The sequence below is a fragment of the Amblyraja radiata genome, chromosome 1, assembly GCF_010909765.2.
Source record: "Amblyraja radiata isolate CabotCenter1 chromosome 1, sAmbRad1.1.pri, whole genome shotgun sequence".
NCBI classification, from domain to species: domain Eukaryota; kingdom Metazoa; phylum Chordata; class Chondrichthyes; order Rajiformes; family Rajidae; genus Amblyraja; species Amblyraja radiata.
The window spans coordinates 127,509,715-127,527,957 of record NC_045956.1 but is presented as its reverse complement, the minus strand read 5'-3'; the positions used below and the strand labels follow the sequence as shown (position 1 = coordinate 127,527,957).

The 18,243-nt window shown below is 43.2% G+C and overlaps 1 protein-coding gene across 1 annotated transcript in view; it reads right to left on the bottom strand.

Moving 5' to 3' along the window:
* Positions 1-535: 535 nt before the first annotated feature.
* LOC116979191 (chondroitin sulfate proteoglycan 4-like) overlaps positions 536-18,243 on the bottom strand; it is an 87,159-nt gene continuing 69,451 nt past the window's right edge. Inside the window, exons 8-10 of the mRNA XM_033030747.1 lie at positions 11,342-11,511; positions 3,628-3,805; positions 536-2,935 (exon numbers count right to left, since the gene is read on the bottom strand). Coding sequence (XP_032886638.1) covers positions 903-2,935; positions 3,628-3,805; positions 11,342-11,511 — 2,381 coding nt within the window. The 3' untranslated portion in view covers positions 536-902. The remainder of the gene's footprint in view (positions 2,936-3,627; positions 3,806-11,341; positions 11,512-18,243) is intronic.

Below are 18,243 nucleotides of genomic sequence, written 5' to 3'. Positions count from 1 at the left end.
GGCCTCACTCTGACAGGTACAATTACAAGACATTTTAAAATAGCTCCAGTCATCCAGACCTAATTGGTTGGCAGGGACCAGTTGGGTCGAAGGGCCCTTTTCTGTGCTATATAGCTATGATTCAATGACTCATTTTAAGAATCATTATAATTTGACCTGCTCGATCAAGCAGACTTTTGGCACAGGCTGTCATAGAGATGGGGGATTGTCACAAACCACAGAGGTGTTGAGAAAAGGGGAGCATGGGTGTAATGGCATATTGTGTCCATATGCAAGTCTTCCTCCCACCAATGTGCAGTAGACCAATCGCATCCCAAGCCACAGCAGCAGCTTAGTACTGCAGGTTTGACAAATATAACCTGAAGATATCCATCCACTTTACCTTATGCAAGATTCAACACTTTCAGCTCGAAGTGCTCCTCCTTTATTCAGACCAAATAACTTGAGTGATAGGTCAAGATATTTTGATCTGATTTCTACTGTAACTAATGAATGGAGGGTGTGCATATTGAAGACATATCATGTAAGCAAAATATGACAGTGAAGTAATACTTGTATTAGCGTGGATCGTAACAGCATGTGTCCTGTCCAATTTTTTGATGGATAGAAATGCAACAGGAAATAGGCACAAACAATTCTAATCATTCATACAATGTGTTTTTTGTAGATGTTTCATGCATAAATTCATAAATCATGCAAATTGACTTAATATCTGGACAATTACATCCGTTTGTCGTTTTAAAATATTTTGGAAACTTCAGTTTAAAACATAATTTTCAAGATGCCATGTTGTCACTTTTACGTTCTGACCATTTTCTGTAAAAATGAACACCGAATTGAGATTCCAACTGAATAAAGTTTGCTTTGCAATGTTTACTATTAGAAATGGGTTTGTTACCTTGTCAAACCCAATACTGATTTAGCCTCAAGGTTGGATTGGTCGTACGACAATGCTGTACCATTTCTGCATCAATCTGTTTACAGTTATAAAGTAAAGTTGCGGTTTCGTTTGACTTGGAGGCTGTTGAGGAAGTTTGGTTCTGTCTGTCTGCCAATGAGGGACTGCTGCTATTACCAGTATTAAGGTGCGTGACGGTGACAGCTGGCACTGTTGGGCTCCTCTCTACTGGGAGAAAGCTCGTAGTCTTTATGCCACCGTTATTAGGACAATTAGTTGTTAAAGGTTTGCGGTTTGGTTTCTTCTTTTGTTTTATCAAAATCACAATAAAGATAACGATGATCAAAAGTGCTAGAAAAGAGAGGGCCAGAATTATATACAGAGACCTGGAACTGCGAATGGGATTTGCAACAGGTTTTGCACCGACTGGCCCTATTGTTACCCGTGGCACATAACCTCTCAATGTCACATCTGGGACAGAGGCATTACTCTTATGATTTTCCCAGTGTGATTTGTTTCGCCACCGTAGCATAATTGTAGTAGGCTTGAGAGTGGGAACCTCTGTTTGTGCTCCAAGTCGTAAACTTCCTGAAGTTGCTGCAACTGATGTAAATGAATCGAGAGGTGGTGGATTTTCACATGTGTTGTTTAGTGTTGTTGAACCATTAAACGGAATAATGCTATAGAGAAAGACACCCTCCGCTGGTTGGACATCGTTTGCAGTCAAAATAAATACAAAAGAATCATTCAACAAGTCTATTCCTGTCATATTGGCTTCAACCTCAAGCAGAACAAGACCTAGTTCAATGTCTTTCTGAGTAAAAATGTTTGTGGCTTCTCTGTGACCCCTGACCATGTGGTTTGGTCTTACAAATCTACCATAGATAGGTAAAAGTTTTATTTCAAACCTGGGAACACTTCCAGTCTGGTTGGCCAATCTACTTGCATCAAGCACATCTGTTCCAAAATAGCAAGTAGTTCCAGATGGTATCTTAAAGTCTTCTGCCATTTTCAGTAGAGGCCGTACAATAATGCTAACTAGCTGCTCAGTGACATTACCTTCAGAAGTCTTTACCATGAACTCAAAACTATCCTGTGATGCAGAGAGGTTGGTCATATGATAAACCAAATGTCCTTTTACAAGGTCGTCCTGTTCAAACAAGGTCACCCTATTGTTTCCAAGTAAAATATGTCCAGCCCGTGGGGGCCTAGTTATTTCATAAAGTATCATCGTAACTTTCCCATTAGTTTGTGCAGCCAAGTGTTCATTGGTGATAGTACACATACTTTGTCCTTGTTGAATTTCCAGTTGAGTGTTGTTCATAAGCGTGATGACTATAGGTATAACCTCAAAATTAAATAATTTGTACAACGGTCGGTGTTTACCATCAGTGACACTGAAATAAAACACCGCAGATGATGAGCTTCCATCCTGAACAAACCAGATTTCACCACTATTGATATCAGCTTGAGTAAAGTGCTTGATCGACCTACTCAGATTCTTTGATGCTGCCACATAGCCATTATTCGGTCCACTGATAATGCTGTATTTAATTTCTTCTGGAGCGTTATCTAAATCTACAACATTTAAATGGTCAGAAGTAATTGCAGCATTGTAACCCTGCATAACCTTCAAACTGGGAGCTTTGCTTTTCAGCTCCGGGGGTTGATCATTAACTGGAATAATGGTAATATTGAACCGCTCTTCCACCACTTCACTGTCGTTCAAGGGCCTTGATGCAACTTTGCTCTTTAGGTTTCCCCATGCAGCAAAGGTAAAGTTATCCTTAAGGCTTTCTGAATTATCGTGCAGATAGGCTATCCCATACTTGTTCACAATAAACTGAGAAAAGTAGGGTTTCTGCTTGGTAATGTTACGCTCACCAACAATGATCACACCATACACTGGCAAGGACGTCACTTGATACCATACTTCATACAGCAAGCGCTGAGGTTCTGGAAGTCTGGCCATTAGGTTAGAAGCATCCAACTTGAATTTGTCAATTATTACTTTTTCACCTTCTGTAACAGTAGCGCCTGGAGAGAAAAATAAAGACTGCCCCTAAGTAAAACAAACTGTGCAAGGTTGGAGACACAAAGAACTGCAGATGGCGCTTTACAAAAAAATAAATAAAAAAATGTTGGAGTAACTCAGGTCAAGAAGAATCTCTGCAGAACATGGATGTTCGGGTCCCGTAAAGCTGTTCATATCCTCCAGAGATGCTGCCTGATCCACTGAGTTACTCCAATACTTTATGCAAAGTTTACACTATTTTACATTTGCAAAGGCCCTTCCATATCCCAAGACACTGAAAATTTGGATTCATGAGACACAAGGCCATTTCTTCCTATCATTATGACACTGAGGATCAATTTCAGGGTGGAGTAATAACTGAACTGACCGGAGAAGCTGGGATGTGTTTGGGGAAGATGGATAGACTATAACGGGGGAGAAGGGGGAAGCGGAAGGATCTATCTGTAGAGTTGATCAGAGAGGAGCAGTTGATAAGGAAGATTGCTGGTGAGGAGGCTCGGTTGTGAGATGGGGAAGGGCAAGAAGAAAAAATGTTGAGGGAATAGTTATGATTGTGTACTTTGAATGATAGGAAGGCAAGCCTCGACCTAGTAGTTATGATCTGCTATTACATCTGAGGTTTTCACCATCGGTAGTTCTATTGTGCGGTACAATCTAACCAAGAGACTTAGAAGCTTTACTATCAATACTTCACCTGCATTTGCAAGAAGACGACTGGATCGTCCAACAATATCATAGGAGATGATGATGTGAAACTCCTGGGGTTCCAATGAGGCCGGCGAGGAATACACTACAAATTGAAATGAGTCTTCAGCACTCCAATCTACAGCCTCAGTGCGTGTATGCTCATATGCAATCATATTCTCATCAACCTATTGGAAACAATAAAGTTCAGAAGCACAAGTTTACCCCATAAATTAGTAAAGTATTAATGTTAAAATCTAACATTATGACTTAAAACATTTTGTAAATAACTATGGACACCTAACCACTGGCCTTTCTCTCATCTACGTAACTATTATACTTATAACTTTCAATAAATCAAATTATAAAATGCATGAGTTGGAGGCAAGGCATAATAGGTACATTTTATTATCTGGTTCTTTTGAGGATATGTAAACCTTATTAATCCTTTGGAAAGCTTAATGCATTGTTATTCAGATTTTTGGAGAAGGGGTAATCAGTGTTACTCTGAAGAAAATTCTCACATGCTAGATATGACTAGGCATTTGTCATGGAATCATAGATTCATATAGCATGGAAACGGGCACTTCAACCCAACCAACCAGGCTGACCAAGCTTTATAACTGAGCTTTTCCATTTGCCTGCATTTGGCCCATATCCCTCAATATTTCCAATCCACATACCTGCCTAAAGATCTTTTAAATGTAAACTTTGTATCCAGCTTCCTTTGACAGCTCATTCCATGTGCTCTGTGTGAAGGAAATGCCCTTCACGCCTCTAAATCTTTCCTCTTACCATAAACCTACGTCATTGAGTCATGCAGCTTGGAAACAGGCCATTTGGCCCACCTCATCCATGCTGACCAAGATGCCCCATCTAAGCTAGTCCCATTTCCCTGCATTTGGCCCATTTCTCTCTAAATTTTTCTTATCCGTGTCCAAGTATATTTTAAATGCTGTTATAGTACCTGCCTCAACTTCTGGCAGCTTGTTCCATATATCCACCCTCTATGCCCTCTGGTTCTAGACTCCTCTACCCTGGGGAAAACATTCACCGTATCTAGGCCTCTCAAGATTTTCTACACAATCACAAAGGTAATCTCTCAGCCTGCGATGCTTAAGGGAAAAAGTACCAGCCTCTCCATAATTCATGCCCATCCTGGTGACATCCTGGTCAATCTTTTCTGCAGTCTTTCCTGCTTGTAACATGGAAGCCTGAACTGCACACAATAAATGTCGGGATCATGAGATGCATCCAAATGCATGTGATAAGCACGTGATTATTGAAGTGGCTGCATAACGTACTCTGGAATTATGCATCCAAATTCTGGAAGTGGTGCACAATGCAGATAAATTACTGTATTGTGTGTTTAGTTCATGCGACAATGGATGAACTTGTGCATCAAAACATTTCTAACATAGCACCATCTAAAGGCATAACTGGTATTGAAGACCACATTGTAAATGTAAACTCAATTCACAACAACGGATGGACTGGGCGTGTGTCAAAAATTAAATTGAAAAATAAATCTTTAGTGGAGATGGAACAAGCATTGCCAGATGATCCGCTCGAGGGAAATGGACCATATATAATATAGTAATGAGATTACCTGTCCTGATTTTAATGGAGAGCTATCTTTAAAAAGCAACACATAGCTGGAAGCAAGCAAGGAGGGCTAAATCCATGATGCAAGTGTTTGTGGGGAAAAAAGATCAGCAGTGATTCTTGCAGGGCCCAACAAGCTAATTTAATTAACGTGCTATTGTTGTCCATTATCCATCTGATCCCCGCATTATCAATGAAAAAAATCTCACCTTCATTAGGATAGTCAGCAATAGTGGAAAAGTCCTAATGTAATCCTCACCTCCCTGCAATTTAGGTCCTTTGAGGTTCTATATCTGTCATCTTCACCATCTAACAATAGTCGCTTACCCTTACCTACCTGTTGTTCTAAGGTTTGATCTTGTAAAGTTATACTTACCTTTGGAAAGACCCGCAACCTGTCAACGAACTTGACATCACTATGTCAGTCAATGAACATAAAGCCAGGAGGGCGGTTTCCCTTTTGGAACGCTGCAGAAAATTTAGCATCTAGCAAACTGAATCTGTTTAAAGTGCAGAGCAAACAGAAACTGCTGCAACTTCTCTCTGTGATTGAGAGTAATTTGGGACAGGAGAAATATTACATATGAAATGCGTATATTAAATCAAACAGTGTCAATAAATTATCAACATTTATTGATTCATGAAATCACCTCATCATTTCCATTCTGGTTACCTAAAGCAATGCCATTATTTCCAGACAATAAAAAAACTGCTTACATGCAGTTGACCCTCAGAGTTATTCCAGCATGTTGTATTTTTCCCAGCAAATTGTTGCTGTGTAACTTGCATCAATGAACATCTGTGGGCTCAGCACCTGACCACAAGCTCAGGACACCGATCTGGCATTAAATTGGGGTTGCAAGATTGGGAAGAGGGGACAAACACTTATATACATCTCATATTACTGGTTCAGAATTATTGTGTAAGTATTCATGTTATTTGAGGGATGAATGCCATACCATAACTGCAAAGTGATTTATGTTGAAGTTGGTTTGGGACAATAACTAAAAAAAACTGAACAAAATGCCTAGTTTAAGTCTATAAGCAACTGCTGGAAGAACATTCTTCCAGTTCATTACTATCTTCACAATTATGGTAATATATGAACTCGTAATAGTCTATTCTTACCAACTTTGCATATCCAGTGAGACAGGCAGTTTGAAGAAGTGTCCCTGCCCAAAATGTGGCCATCCATCCCTTCACAGATGCTGCCTGACCCTCTAAGAACTGCCAGCACTTTGTGTTTCGCTCAGAATACAGGTTTATTTATTACCCAATTAATAGAGAACAGATACAGTTAACAAGGTCCAGTAAAGGTTAACTATGCTTGTTGCAACAGCTTGTTGAAACATCTCTGTTGTTTTATACTGGAAATAAAGGGTAACAATACGTTTGAGATGCAAGTGGTCAAACAAATTTCTCAAAGTATATCCGAGGAGCGGCATGGTGGCACAACAGTAGAGTTGCTGCTTTACATTGCCAGAGACCCGGGTTCAATCTATACGGAGTTTGTGCGTTCTCCCCATGACCGCACGGACTTTCCCCGGGTGCCTCAGTTTCCGCCCACACTCCAAAGGCGAGCAGGTTTGTAGGTTAATTGGCTTTGGTAAGGATTGTAAATTGTACCTTGTATGCGGGATACTGCTAGTGTACGGGGATCGTTGGTTGGCTCGGACTCAGTGGGCCGAAGGACCTGTTTCCGCACTGTATCTCTAAACTAAACTAATATCCTCTCACAAGACCAACTCAGCAGCGACATCATGCCTGTGCCTCCAGGTACTGGGAATTCCATTAGTAGTAGTTCAAAAAGCTGTGTTTTACTACTTTGTAAAAAGTTTATACATTTTTGTACAACGATACTGGAACAACAGTTACATGTAACTTGATCCCACACACCTCCTCAGCTTAGCAGTAGGAAGTCTGTTGAAAGTATGTTGAGCATTTTCAAAAAATCCAGATCCCAAGATCAAACATGCATCTTGGAAACAGAAACAAGAAAAATAACTGCATGCATGCGAGTTCTTTGAAGTTAGCAAGTGATTTTCATTTATTACAAAGACTGAACAAATAAAAATTAATGAATCGGACCAAATTGTGCAACTATCCAATATTGGGTCTGATCTCTCGTTATTTTTGCTGGATATATAGATCCTCTTCATCACGGCTAGAAATAATGTCAGAATATTTCATGTGGCTCACGATACTGTGTGAATTATTTAAGGTGCTTTTACAGGACTTAAATTCAATACGGTAGGTAGACATAAAATGCTGGAGTAACTCAGCAGGACAGGCAGCATCTCTGGAGAGAAGGAACGGGTGACGTTTTGGGTCAAGACCCTTCTTCAGACTGATGTCAGCGGAGTGGGCCGGACAGAGATAGAATGTAGTTGAAGACAGTAACACTGGTGGGAGAACTGGGAAGGGGGAGATGATGGAGAGAGAGGGAAAGCAAGGGCTATTTGAAGTTAGAGAAGTCAAGGTTCATACCGCTGGGGTGTAAGCTACCCAAGCGAAATATGAGGTGCTGTTCCCCAAATTTGCACTGGGCTGCACTCTGACAATGGAGGAGGCCCAGGCCCAGATCAGATTGGGAATGGGAGGGGGAGTTAAAGTGCTGAGCAAACAGGAGATCGTGTAGGTTAAGGCATACTGAGCAGAGGTGTTCAGCAAAACGATCACCGAGCTTGCGCTTGGTCTCGCTGATGTACAGAAGTTGACACCTGGAACAGCAGATTCAGTAGATGAGGTTGGAGGAGGTGCAAGTGAACCTCGGTCTCACATGAAAAGACTTGGGGTCCTTGGGGTCTTTGAATGGAGTCGAGTGGGGAGTTAAAGGCACAGGTGTTGCATCTCCTGCGGTTGCAGAGAAAAGTATCTGGGGTGGAGGTGGTTTGGGTGGGAAGGGAAGAATTGACCAGGGAATTGCGGAGGGAACGGTCTGCGGAAAGCAGAAAGTGGTGGAGATGGGAAGATGTGGCCAGTAGTGGGATCCCGTTGGAGGTGGTGAAAATGTTGGCGGATTATATGCTGTGGCAAAAGTGTTGGAAGATTATATGCTGTTAACCTCCAATTATAACCTCCAACAGATTCGCACTACGGGCCACAACTTCCCATCATCTTCACTTGCACCTCCTCCAACCTCATCTACCGAATTCGCTGTTTCAGGTGTCAACTTCTGTACATCGGCGAGACCAGGCGCAGGCTCGGCGATCATTTTGCTGAACACCTCTGCTCAGTCCTCCTTAACCTACCTGATCCCTCGGTTGCTCAGCACTTTAACTCCCCCTCACATTCCTAATCTGACCTTTCTGTCCTGGGTCTCCTTCATTGTCAGAGTGAGGCCCAGCACAAATTGGAGGAACAGCACCTCATATTTCGCTTGGGCAGCTGACACCGCAGCGGTATGAACATTGACTTCTCCAACATCAAATAGCTCTTGCTTTCCCTCTCTCTCCATCCCTTCCTCCTTCCCAGTTCTTCCACCAGTCTTACTGTTTCCAACTATATTCTATCTCTGTCCCGCTCACTCCCCTGACATCAGTCTGAAGAAGGGTCTTGACCCGAAACGTCACCCATTCCTTCTCTCCAGAGATGCTGCCTGTCCTACTGAGTTACTCCAGCCTTTTGTGTCTATCTTCGACTTAAACCAGCATCTGCAGATTCTTTCCTACACAATTCAATACAGTAGTTCTTTATTCAATTATTCTCCCTGTCCGACTGTTTTCTTCTATTAATAACAGTTCCTTTGTTTTGACAAACAAAACAAACCACACATGAAAATATTTTGGGATACTTACCTGAATACCGTATCATGGATCCTTAGTTAAATACTATTATAGATTAACAAACACCACCAAAACACCGCAGATGCATGTTGAAGTAACAAGTATCATCTGAGGAATGATTATACAATGTAATAGACTAGAAATTCTTTACAGCCCGCAGTTGAAGATTGGCAGGTGGGACAAACGTGAGTCCGTGATCAGAGGGGTCTAAAGCTCAGTTGACCCTCTGTATGAAAGGAGACTTACCTGAGGCTAGGATATGGTCAGGATGCTGAAAAACAGCGCGGAATGACGCAAACTGACTTCCCTAAGCTCCAGTCAAGTGTTATAGAGTCAGAGCACAGAAACAGGACCTTTGGCCCACTTGCTCATCCCGACCAAAATGCCCCATCTACACTAGTTCCACCTGCCCGTGTTTGGGCCATATCCCTCTAAACCTTTCCTATCCATGCACCTATCCTATTGTGTTGTAAATGTTGTTGTAGTACCTGCCTCAACTATCTTCTCCGACAGCTCGTTCCATACACCTGCCACGTTCTGTATGAAAAAGTTATCCCTTAGGTTCCTATTAAATCTTTCCCCTTTCACCTTAAATCTATGTTCTCTGATTCTTGATTCCTCTACTCTGGGTAAAAGAAGGCTCTGTGCATTCCCCAAACTATCCCTCCCATGATTTTATATAAGATCATCCGTCTGCCTCCTGCACTTCAAGGAATAAAGTCCTAGCCTGCCGAACCTCTCCCTATAGCCCAGGCTCTCAAATCCTTGCAACATCCTTGTAAATCTTCTCTGCACTCTTCCCAGCTTAATGCCATCCTTCCAAAAGCAGGGGTGACTGATTGTCTTAAGTGCATTGTTCAGATGAAACTGAAGTCTCAACTTCTTTTCAGGGTTTATATAAAATATCCCATGGCACTATTTGAAGATGAAAAGGGATATTCCTCTGGTGGCATGAACTAAATTTCCAAAGCCAAACTACTAGCTGGGATAAAATGTGCAGGAAAGAACTGCAGATGCTGGTTTAAATCGAAGGTAGACACAAAATGCTGGAGTAGTCAGGCAGCATCTCTGGAGAGAAGGAATGGGTGACGTTTCGGGGCGAGACCCTTCTTCAGACTGATGTCAGAGGAGTTGCGGGCATTCTAGAGATAGAATGTAGTCAGAGACAGTAAGACTGGAGGGAGAACTGGGATGGGGGAGGGGATGGAGTGAGAGGAAAAGCAAGGGCGATTTGAATAATAGCTCCTGCTTTTCCTCTCTCCATCCCCTCCCCTTCCCAGTTCTCCCACCAGTCTTATTAGTCTCCGACTACATTCTATCGCTGTCCCGCCCACTCCCCTAACATCAGTTTGAAGAAGGGTCTCGACCAGAAACATCACCCATTCCTTCCCTCCAGAGATGCTGCCTGTCCCGCTGAGGTACTAGCAGGAAAACACACAGTCTCAATAACAGGCGCAAAGTAAATATGAAATCCTTAGACTCAGAATTGTACAGCATGGAAACAGGAATGTCAGCCCACTTTGTCCGTTTAAATGATTCAATCTTAGATCAATCAAATAAGATGGGGGCAGCGCGACCGACGTTGCAGCGGCCTCTGCAGTCGATTTTCTCTGTCGGGTGTCCGTTGTCGTTGGGGCCTAGCACTGTGGAGCGGCCTCTGAGCGGATCGACCTGAGCCTGCAGACCTACCATCGTGGAGCTGGCCGAGTTCGGAACGGGAGGAGCTGTGTTGGCGCGCGGCTGCGACCCGACTCCAGAGCTCGGAGGCTCCAGCCACAGGTCCAGTGGACAATGACATCGGGAGCTCGCGAGTCCCTGGTGGGAGACCGCTTTTCGGAGCTCCTGCAACGGCAACTTCTCCCGCCTAAGTTGGGGGGTTGAAAATAACCTGGAGCGGGGCCTTACATAGCCCGCCGCGGCTTTAACGGCCACGGGACTTGCTAACGCCCGCCGGGGGCTCCAACGTCAAGACCCGTAGCGCGGCCTTGCATCGCCCGGGCGCGATCTTAATGGCCGCAGGACTTACCATCGCCCGCCGGGGGCTTTGACTTTGACATCAGGAGAAGAATGGAGAGCAGGGGAGAGACAAGACTTTGCCTTCCATCACTGTGAGGAGGATATTCATTGTGATGTATGTTTGTGTAAATTGTGTTGGAGTGTGTCTTGGTTCTTTTCTTGTATGACTGCAGAAACCAAATTTCGTTTGAACTTCATTTGAGGTTCAAATAACAATAAACGGTATTGTATTGTATTGTATTGTATATTGACTTATTATGTATTCATTATTAAACTTATAAGATGCAGACCAAATAATTCAATGAACACGAAACTTACCATTCTTTGGGTGAAGTTAGCCACTTCGAGCGTCACATTGTCCTTCTCAACCTTCACAACTCTGCCAAGCTTTGGAAAGTCCACCACAGTGTATGATATGAGTCGATTTTCAATGTTGGCATCATTGGTTACAGCTTTTAAATGTTGGGAATTAATCAATTGTAACATTCCTGTAAGAACACAGTTAAAGATTGTTTCTATAATTGGTTGAATTTGGACCAAGCAGAGACACCACAGAAGATCTTATGGCACAAAGTATTTCACTATCATTAAGAAAAAAGATTTATTCCATATAATTTGCACTAAAATCAAAAATTCACAAGTACATTGGATATGATGTTGTGGCGATCAGTGAAACATGGTTGCAGGAGGGCTGTGATTGGAAACTAAATATTCCAGGATTTCGTTGCTTCAAGTGTGATAGAATTGGAGGGGCAAGAGGTGGAGGTGTTGCATTGCTTATCAGGGAAGATATTACAGCAGTGCTTTGGCAGGATAGATTAGAGGACTCGTCTAGGGAGGCTATTTGGGTGGAACTGAGAAATGGGAAAGGGGTAGCAACACTTATAGGGGTGTATTATAAACCGCCAAATGGGGAGCGAGAATTGGAAGAGCAAATATGTAAGGAGATTGCAGATATTAGTAGTAAGCACAAGGTAGTGATTGTGGGAGATTTCAATTTTCCACACATAGACTGGGAAACACATTCTGTAAATGGGCTGGATGGGTTGGAGTTTGTAAAATGTGTGCAGGATAATTTTTTGCAGCAATACATAGAAGTACCTACTAGAGAAGGGGCGGTGCTGGACCTCCTGTTAGGAAATGAGACGGGTCAGGTGGCAGAGGTATGCGTTGGGGAATAGTTCGGGACCAGTGATCACAATACCATTAGTTTCAATATAATTATGGAGAGGGTCAGAACTGGACCTAGGGTTGAGATTTTTGATTGGAGAAAGGCTAACTTTGAGGAGATGCAAAAGGATTTAAAAGGAGTAAATTGGGACAGTTTGTTTTATGGGAAAGATGTGGAAGAGAAATGGAAGACATTTAAAGGTGAAATTTTAAGAGTACAGAATCTTTATGTCCCTGTTCGGTTGAAAGGAAATAGTAAAAATTGGAAAGAGCCATGGTTTTCAAGGGAAATTGGACACTTGGTTCGGAAAAAGAAAGAGATCTACAATAATTATAGGCAGCATGGAGTAAATGAGGTGCTTGAGGAGTATAAAGAATGTAAAAAGAATCTTAAGAAAGAAATTAGAAAAGCTAAAAGAAGATATGAGGTTGCTTTGGCAAGTAAGGTGAAAGTAAATCCAAAGGGTTTCTACAGCTATATTAATAGCAAAAGGATAACGAGGGATAAAATTGGTCCATTAGAGAATCAGAGTGCACAGCTATCTGCAGAGCCAAAAGAGATGGGGGAGATATTGAACAATTTATTTTCTTCATTATTCACCAAGGAGAAGGATATTGAATTATGTGAGGTAAGGGAAACAAGTAGAGTAGCTATGGAAACTATGAGATTCAAAGAAGAGGAAGTACTGACACTTTTGAGAAATATAAAAGTGGATAAGTCTCCAGGTCCGGACAGGATATTCCCTAGGACATTGAGGGAAGTTAGTGTAGAAATAGCAGGGGCTATGACAGAAATATTTCAAATGTCATTAGAAACGGGAATAGTACCGGAGGATTGGCGTACTGCGCATGTTGTTCCATTGTTTAAAAAGGGGTCTAAGAGTAAACCTAGCAATTATAGACCTGTTAGTTTGACGTCAGTGGTGGGCAAATTAATGGAAAGGATACTTAGAGATAATATATATAAGCATCTGGATAAACAGGGTCTGATTAGGAACAATCAACATGGATTTGTGCCTGGAAGGTCATGTTTGACTAATCTTTTTGAATTTTTTGAAGAGGTTACTCGGGAAATTGATGAGGGTCAAGCAGTGGATGTTGTATATATAGACTTCAGTAAGGCCTTTGACAAGGTTCCTCATGGAAGGTTGGTTAAGAAGGTTCAATGGTTGGGTATTAATGGTGGAGTAGCAAGATGGATTCAACAGTGGCTGAATGGGAGATGCCAGAGAGTAATGGTGGATGGTTGTTTGTCAGGTTGGAGGCCAGTGACTAGTGGGGTGCCACAGGGATCTGTGTTGGGTCCACTGTTGTTTGTCATGTACATCAATGATCTGGATGACGGTGTGGTAAATTGGATTAGTAAGTATGCAGATGATACTAAGATAGGTGGGGTTGTGGATAATGAAGTAGATTTTCAAAGTCTACAGAGAGATTTATGCCAGTTGGAAGAGTGGGCTGAAAGATGGCAGATTGAGTTTAATGCTGATAAGTGTGAGGTGCTACATCTTGGCAGGACAAATCAAAATAGGACGTACATGGTAAATAATAATAATAATAATAATAATGTCTTTATTTATATAGCACATTTTTAGTCAACTTGCATTGACCCCAAAGTGCTTCACACAATTACTTCCATACAGACAGGCAAAGGTGGATGAAGTGTCTTGCCCAAGGACACACACAGGCAAAGGTGGGCGAAGTGTCTTGCCCAAGGACACAACGACAGTAATGGTAGGGAATTGAAGAATGCAGGTGAACAGAGGGATCTGGGAATAACTGTGCACAGTTCCCTGAAAGTGGAATCTCATGTAGATAGGGTGGTAAAGAAAGCTTTTGGTGTGCTGGCCTTTATAAATCAGAGCATTGAGTATAGAAGTTGGGATGTAATGTTAAAATTGTACAAGGCATTGGTGAGGCCAATTCTGGAGTATGGTGTACAATTTTGGTCGCCTAATTATAGGAAGGATGGCAACAAAATAGATAGAGTACAGAGATTTACTAGAATCTAGAACTAGATTTACTAGAACTAGATTTACTTGACTCCATACTATCCCCCTTGGTCAAATCCCTTCCCGCCTCAGACACTCTCCGCCGCCTCCGCGCATTCCACTCTCTAGGCCCTCTGCCCCTCATCTTCACCATGGATGTCCAGTCACTCCACACCTCCATCCCCCACCAGGATGGCCTCAAAGCCCTCCGGTTCTTCCTCGACCAGAGGAGCAACCTATACCCAGCCACTGACACTCTCCTCCGCCTAGCGGAGTTGGTCCTCACCCTCAACAACTTTACGTTTGACTCCTGCCATTTCCTCCAAACACAAGACGTAGCTATGGGCACATGCATGGGCCCCAGCTACGCCTGCCTCTTTGTCGGGTACGTTGAACAATCCTTGTTCAATACGTACCAGGGCCCCATCCCCAACCTCTACCTCCGTTACATTGACGACTGCTTTGGGGCCACCTCCTGCACCCACACACAACTGACTGACTTCATCCACTTCACCACCAACTTCCATCCGGCACTCCAATACACCTGGACCATTTCCGACACTTCCCTACCATTCCTTGACCTCACCATCTCCATCGCAGGGGACAGACTTCTGACCGACATACACTACAAACCAACTGACTCACATGGCTATCTGGACTACACGTCTTCCCACCCTGCCCCCTGTAAAGACTCCATCCCCTACTCCCAATTCCTCCGCCTACGCCGCATCTGTTCCCAGGATGAGACGTTCCACACCAGGGCATCGGAAATGTCCTCGTTCTTCAGGGAACGGGGATTCCCCTCCGCCACCATAGATGAGGCTCGCACCAGGGTCTCATCCATACCCCGCAACACTGCTCTCTCTCCCCATCCCCGCACTCGCAACAAGGGCAGAGTCCCCCTTGTCCTCACCTTTCACCCCACCAGCCGGCAAATACAACACATAATCCTCCGCCATTTCCGTCACCTCCAACGTGACCCCACCACTCGCCACATCTTCCCATGTCCCCCTATGTCTGCCTTCCGCAAAGACTGCTCCCTCCGCAACTCCCTTGTCAATTCTTCCCTTCCCTCCCGTACCACCCCCTCCCCGGGCACTTTCCGTTGCAACCGCAAGAAATGCAATACCTGTCCCTTCAGCTCCCCCTCGACTCCATTCAAGGACCCAAGCAGTCGTTCCAGGTGCGACAAAGGTTCACCTGTATCTCCTCCAACCTCATCTACTGCATCCGCTGCTCTAGGTGTCAGCTGATTTACATCGGGGAGACTAAGCGGAGGTTGGGCGATCGTTTTGCCGAACACCTCCGATCAGTCCGCAATAACCTACCTGAACTCCCGGTGGCTCAGCACTTCAACTCCCCCTCCCATTCCCAATCCGACCTCTCTGTCCTGGGTCTCCTCCATTGCCAGAGTGAGCAACACCGGAAATTGGAGGAACAGCACCTCATATTCCGCCTGGGTTGCTTGCGTCCGGATGGCATGAACGTTGAATTCTCCCAGTTTTGCTAGCCCTTGCTGTCTCCTCCCCTTCCTTAACCCTCGAGCTGTCTCCTCCCATCCCCCCGCCCTCGGGCTCCTCCTCCTCCCTTTTTCCTTCCTTCTCCCCCCCACCCCCCATCAGTCTGAAGAAGGGTTTTGGCCCGAAACGTCGCCTATTTCCTTCGCTCCATAGATGCTGCTGCACCCACTGAGTTTCTCCAGCATTTTTGTGTACCTTCGATCTTCCAGCATCTGCAGTTCCTTCTTGAACAGATTTACTAGAATGTTGCCTGGGTTTCAGCAACTAAGTTACAGAGAAAGGTTGAACAAGTTAGGGCTTTATTCTTTGGAGCGCAGAAGGTTAAGGGGGGACGATAGAGGTCTTTAAAATGATGAGAGGGATAGACAGGGTTGACGTGGATAAGCTTTTCCCACTGAGAGTAGGGAAGTTTCAAACAAGGGGACATGACTTGAGAATTAAGGGACAGAAGTTTAGGGGTAACATGAGGGGGAACTTGTTTACTCAGAGAGTGGTGGCTGTGTGGAATGAGCTTCCAGTGAAGGTGGTGGAGGCAGGTTCGTTTTTATCATTTAAAAATAAATTGGATAGTTATATGGACGGGAAAGGAATGGAGGGTTATGGTCTGAGTGCAGGTATATGGGACTAGGGGAGAATACGTGTTCGGCACGGACTAGAAGGGTCAAGATGGCCTGTTTCCGTGCTGTAATTGTTATATGGTTATATGGTTATATGGATTGCATTGTGTTTTATGTGGTAACATATTGAGCTCGCTGAAGGAGTATTCCTGCACCTGTCCCTACTCTGAGGCTCTATGAAGGCCTCGGCCTTGTTGCCAGGGTCATTCCATGAGGTGGACCATTATGTGAATGGTAACGGCCTCAGATGATGGATCTTAAACCTCTGCACTGCTCTGCCCAGGCATCTTTAGGCAGATATTTTTAAAGGTTGTTAAATATCTTTGATAATCAGAGATATTAACACATTTTGATTGATTTAAATAATTAAAAAACAATTTAAAGTATTTTATGAGACACAAATTAAATGTATCCAGATTAACAAAAAAATATTTTTAAAAAAAACCTGAACCTTCCTTTTCTAATCAGATCAGCAACCCTACTCATTTAGTAAAGTTTGAGTGCTGCCTGACCACTGAGTTACTCCAGCTATTGTGTCTGTCTTCGGTTTAAACCAGCATCTGCAGTTCCTTCCTTCAGTCAAATTTGAATGTTGGATGTGAAGTGCACCTAGACCCTTGGATCATCCCAGCTAAACTCTGCACCAGATGTATTGACATAACAAGGTATGTTTGAGATGACCTGTTTCAGATGGCTCTGTTTGACATTCATAGCCAGTGAACTTGACTATTCCTGCTTGATCTCTTTTATGCAGTCATTTATACAAATGCTTCATTGGTGCTAGGATAGATTTTGGGCAGAAACCAATTGGTTATTTCAGAATGGATAGCACTCTGGCACATTGCAATCCAAATTTGGTGTACCTATAGGAGAAAAATCATTGAAAAGAGAAACACTGAAATTTCAAGCCCTTGTAAACTTACCCAATTCCTCTTTAAAAGTGATGCCATCAGGAAGAAGTTATAGGAGCCTGAAAACTAATGTCCAGGTTCAGGAGCAGCTTCTTCCCTATAACCATCTGCCTATTAAACAGTACAACCTCCAAATAGGCTCCAAACTATATAGACTTGTGGATATTTTTGACTTTGCACTACTATTGCCTATTTAGAGTAAATTGTTTACATATCTCTTGTGCTTCAGCAAGTAAGAATTTCATTGTTCCGTTTCCAGACATATGATGATAAAAGAACTATTGACTGAATCTACTTCCAATATCCTTTCAGATTATTAATTCGAGTTCAAGTCTGTGCTAAAAAGATTTACCTCGTGCCACACTTGCAAGGTTCTCAGTAGGTCACATATAGCACCTTCTTGGAAATGTATCAACTTTGCTTGATCATGCTTTGTTCAAGTACAGTAATTGAACAGTGACTAGTGGAGTTCCACAAGGGTCGGTGCTGGGGCCACTACTCTTCACGTTGTATATTAATGATTTGGTCGAGGTAATTGAAGGAGTTGGGGAAAAGTTTGAGGATGATACGAAAGTAGTTGGAGTGCAGAGAAAGCAGGGACTCTGCAGAAGGACTTGGACAGGTTGGGAGAGTGGGCAGAGAAGCAACAGATGGAATATTGTGTAGCAAAGTGTGGAGTCATGCACTTTGGTAGTAGGAATAAAGGCGTAGACTATTTTTAAAATTGGGTGAGAATCCAGAAATCGGAGGTGCAAAGTGACTTGTGAGTGCTGCTGCAGGATTCCCAAAAAGTCAATCTGCAAGTCGAATCAGTAGAAGAAAGCAAACTTAATGCTCGTATTTATTTCAAGAGGACGTGTATACCAAACAGGGACGTAATGTTGAGGCTCTAAAAGGCGCTGGTAAGGCCGCATTTGGAATATTGTGAGCAATTTTGGGCACATATCTGAGGAAGGATGTGCTGGCTCTGGAGACGGTCCAGAGGAGGTTTACAAGAATGATCAGAGGAAT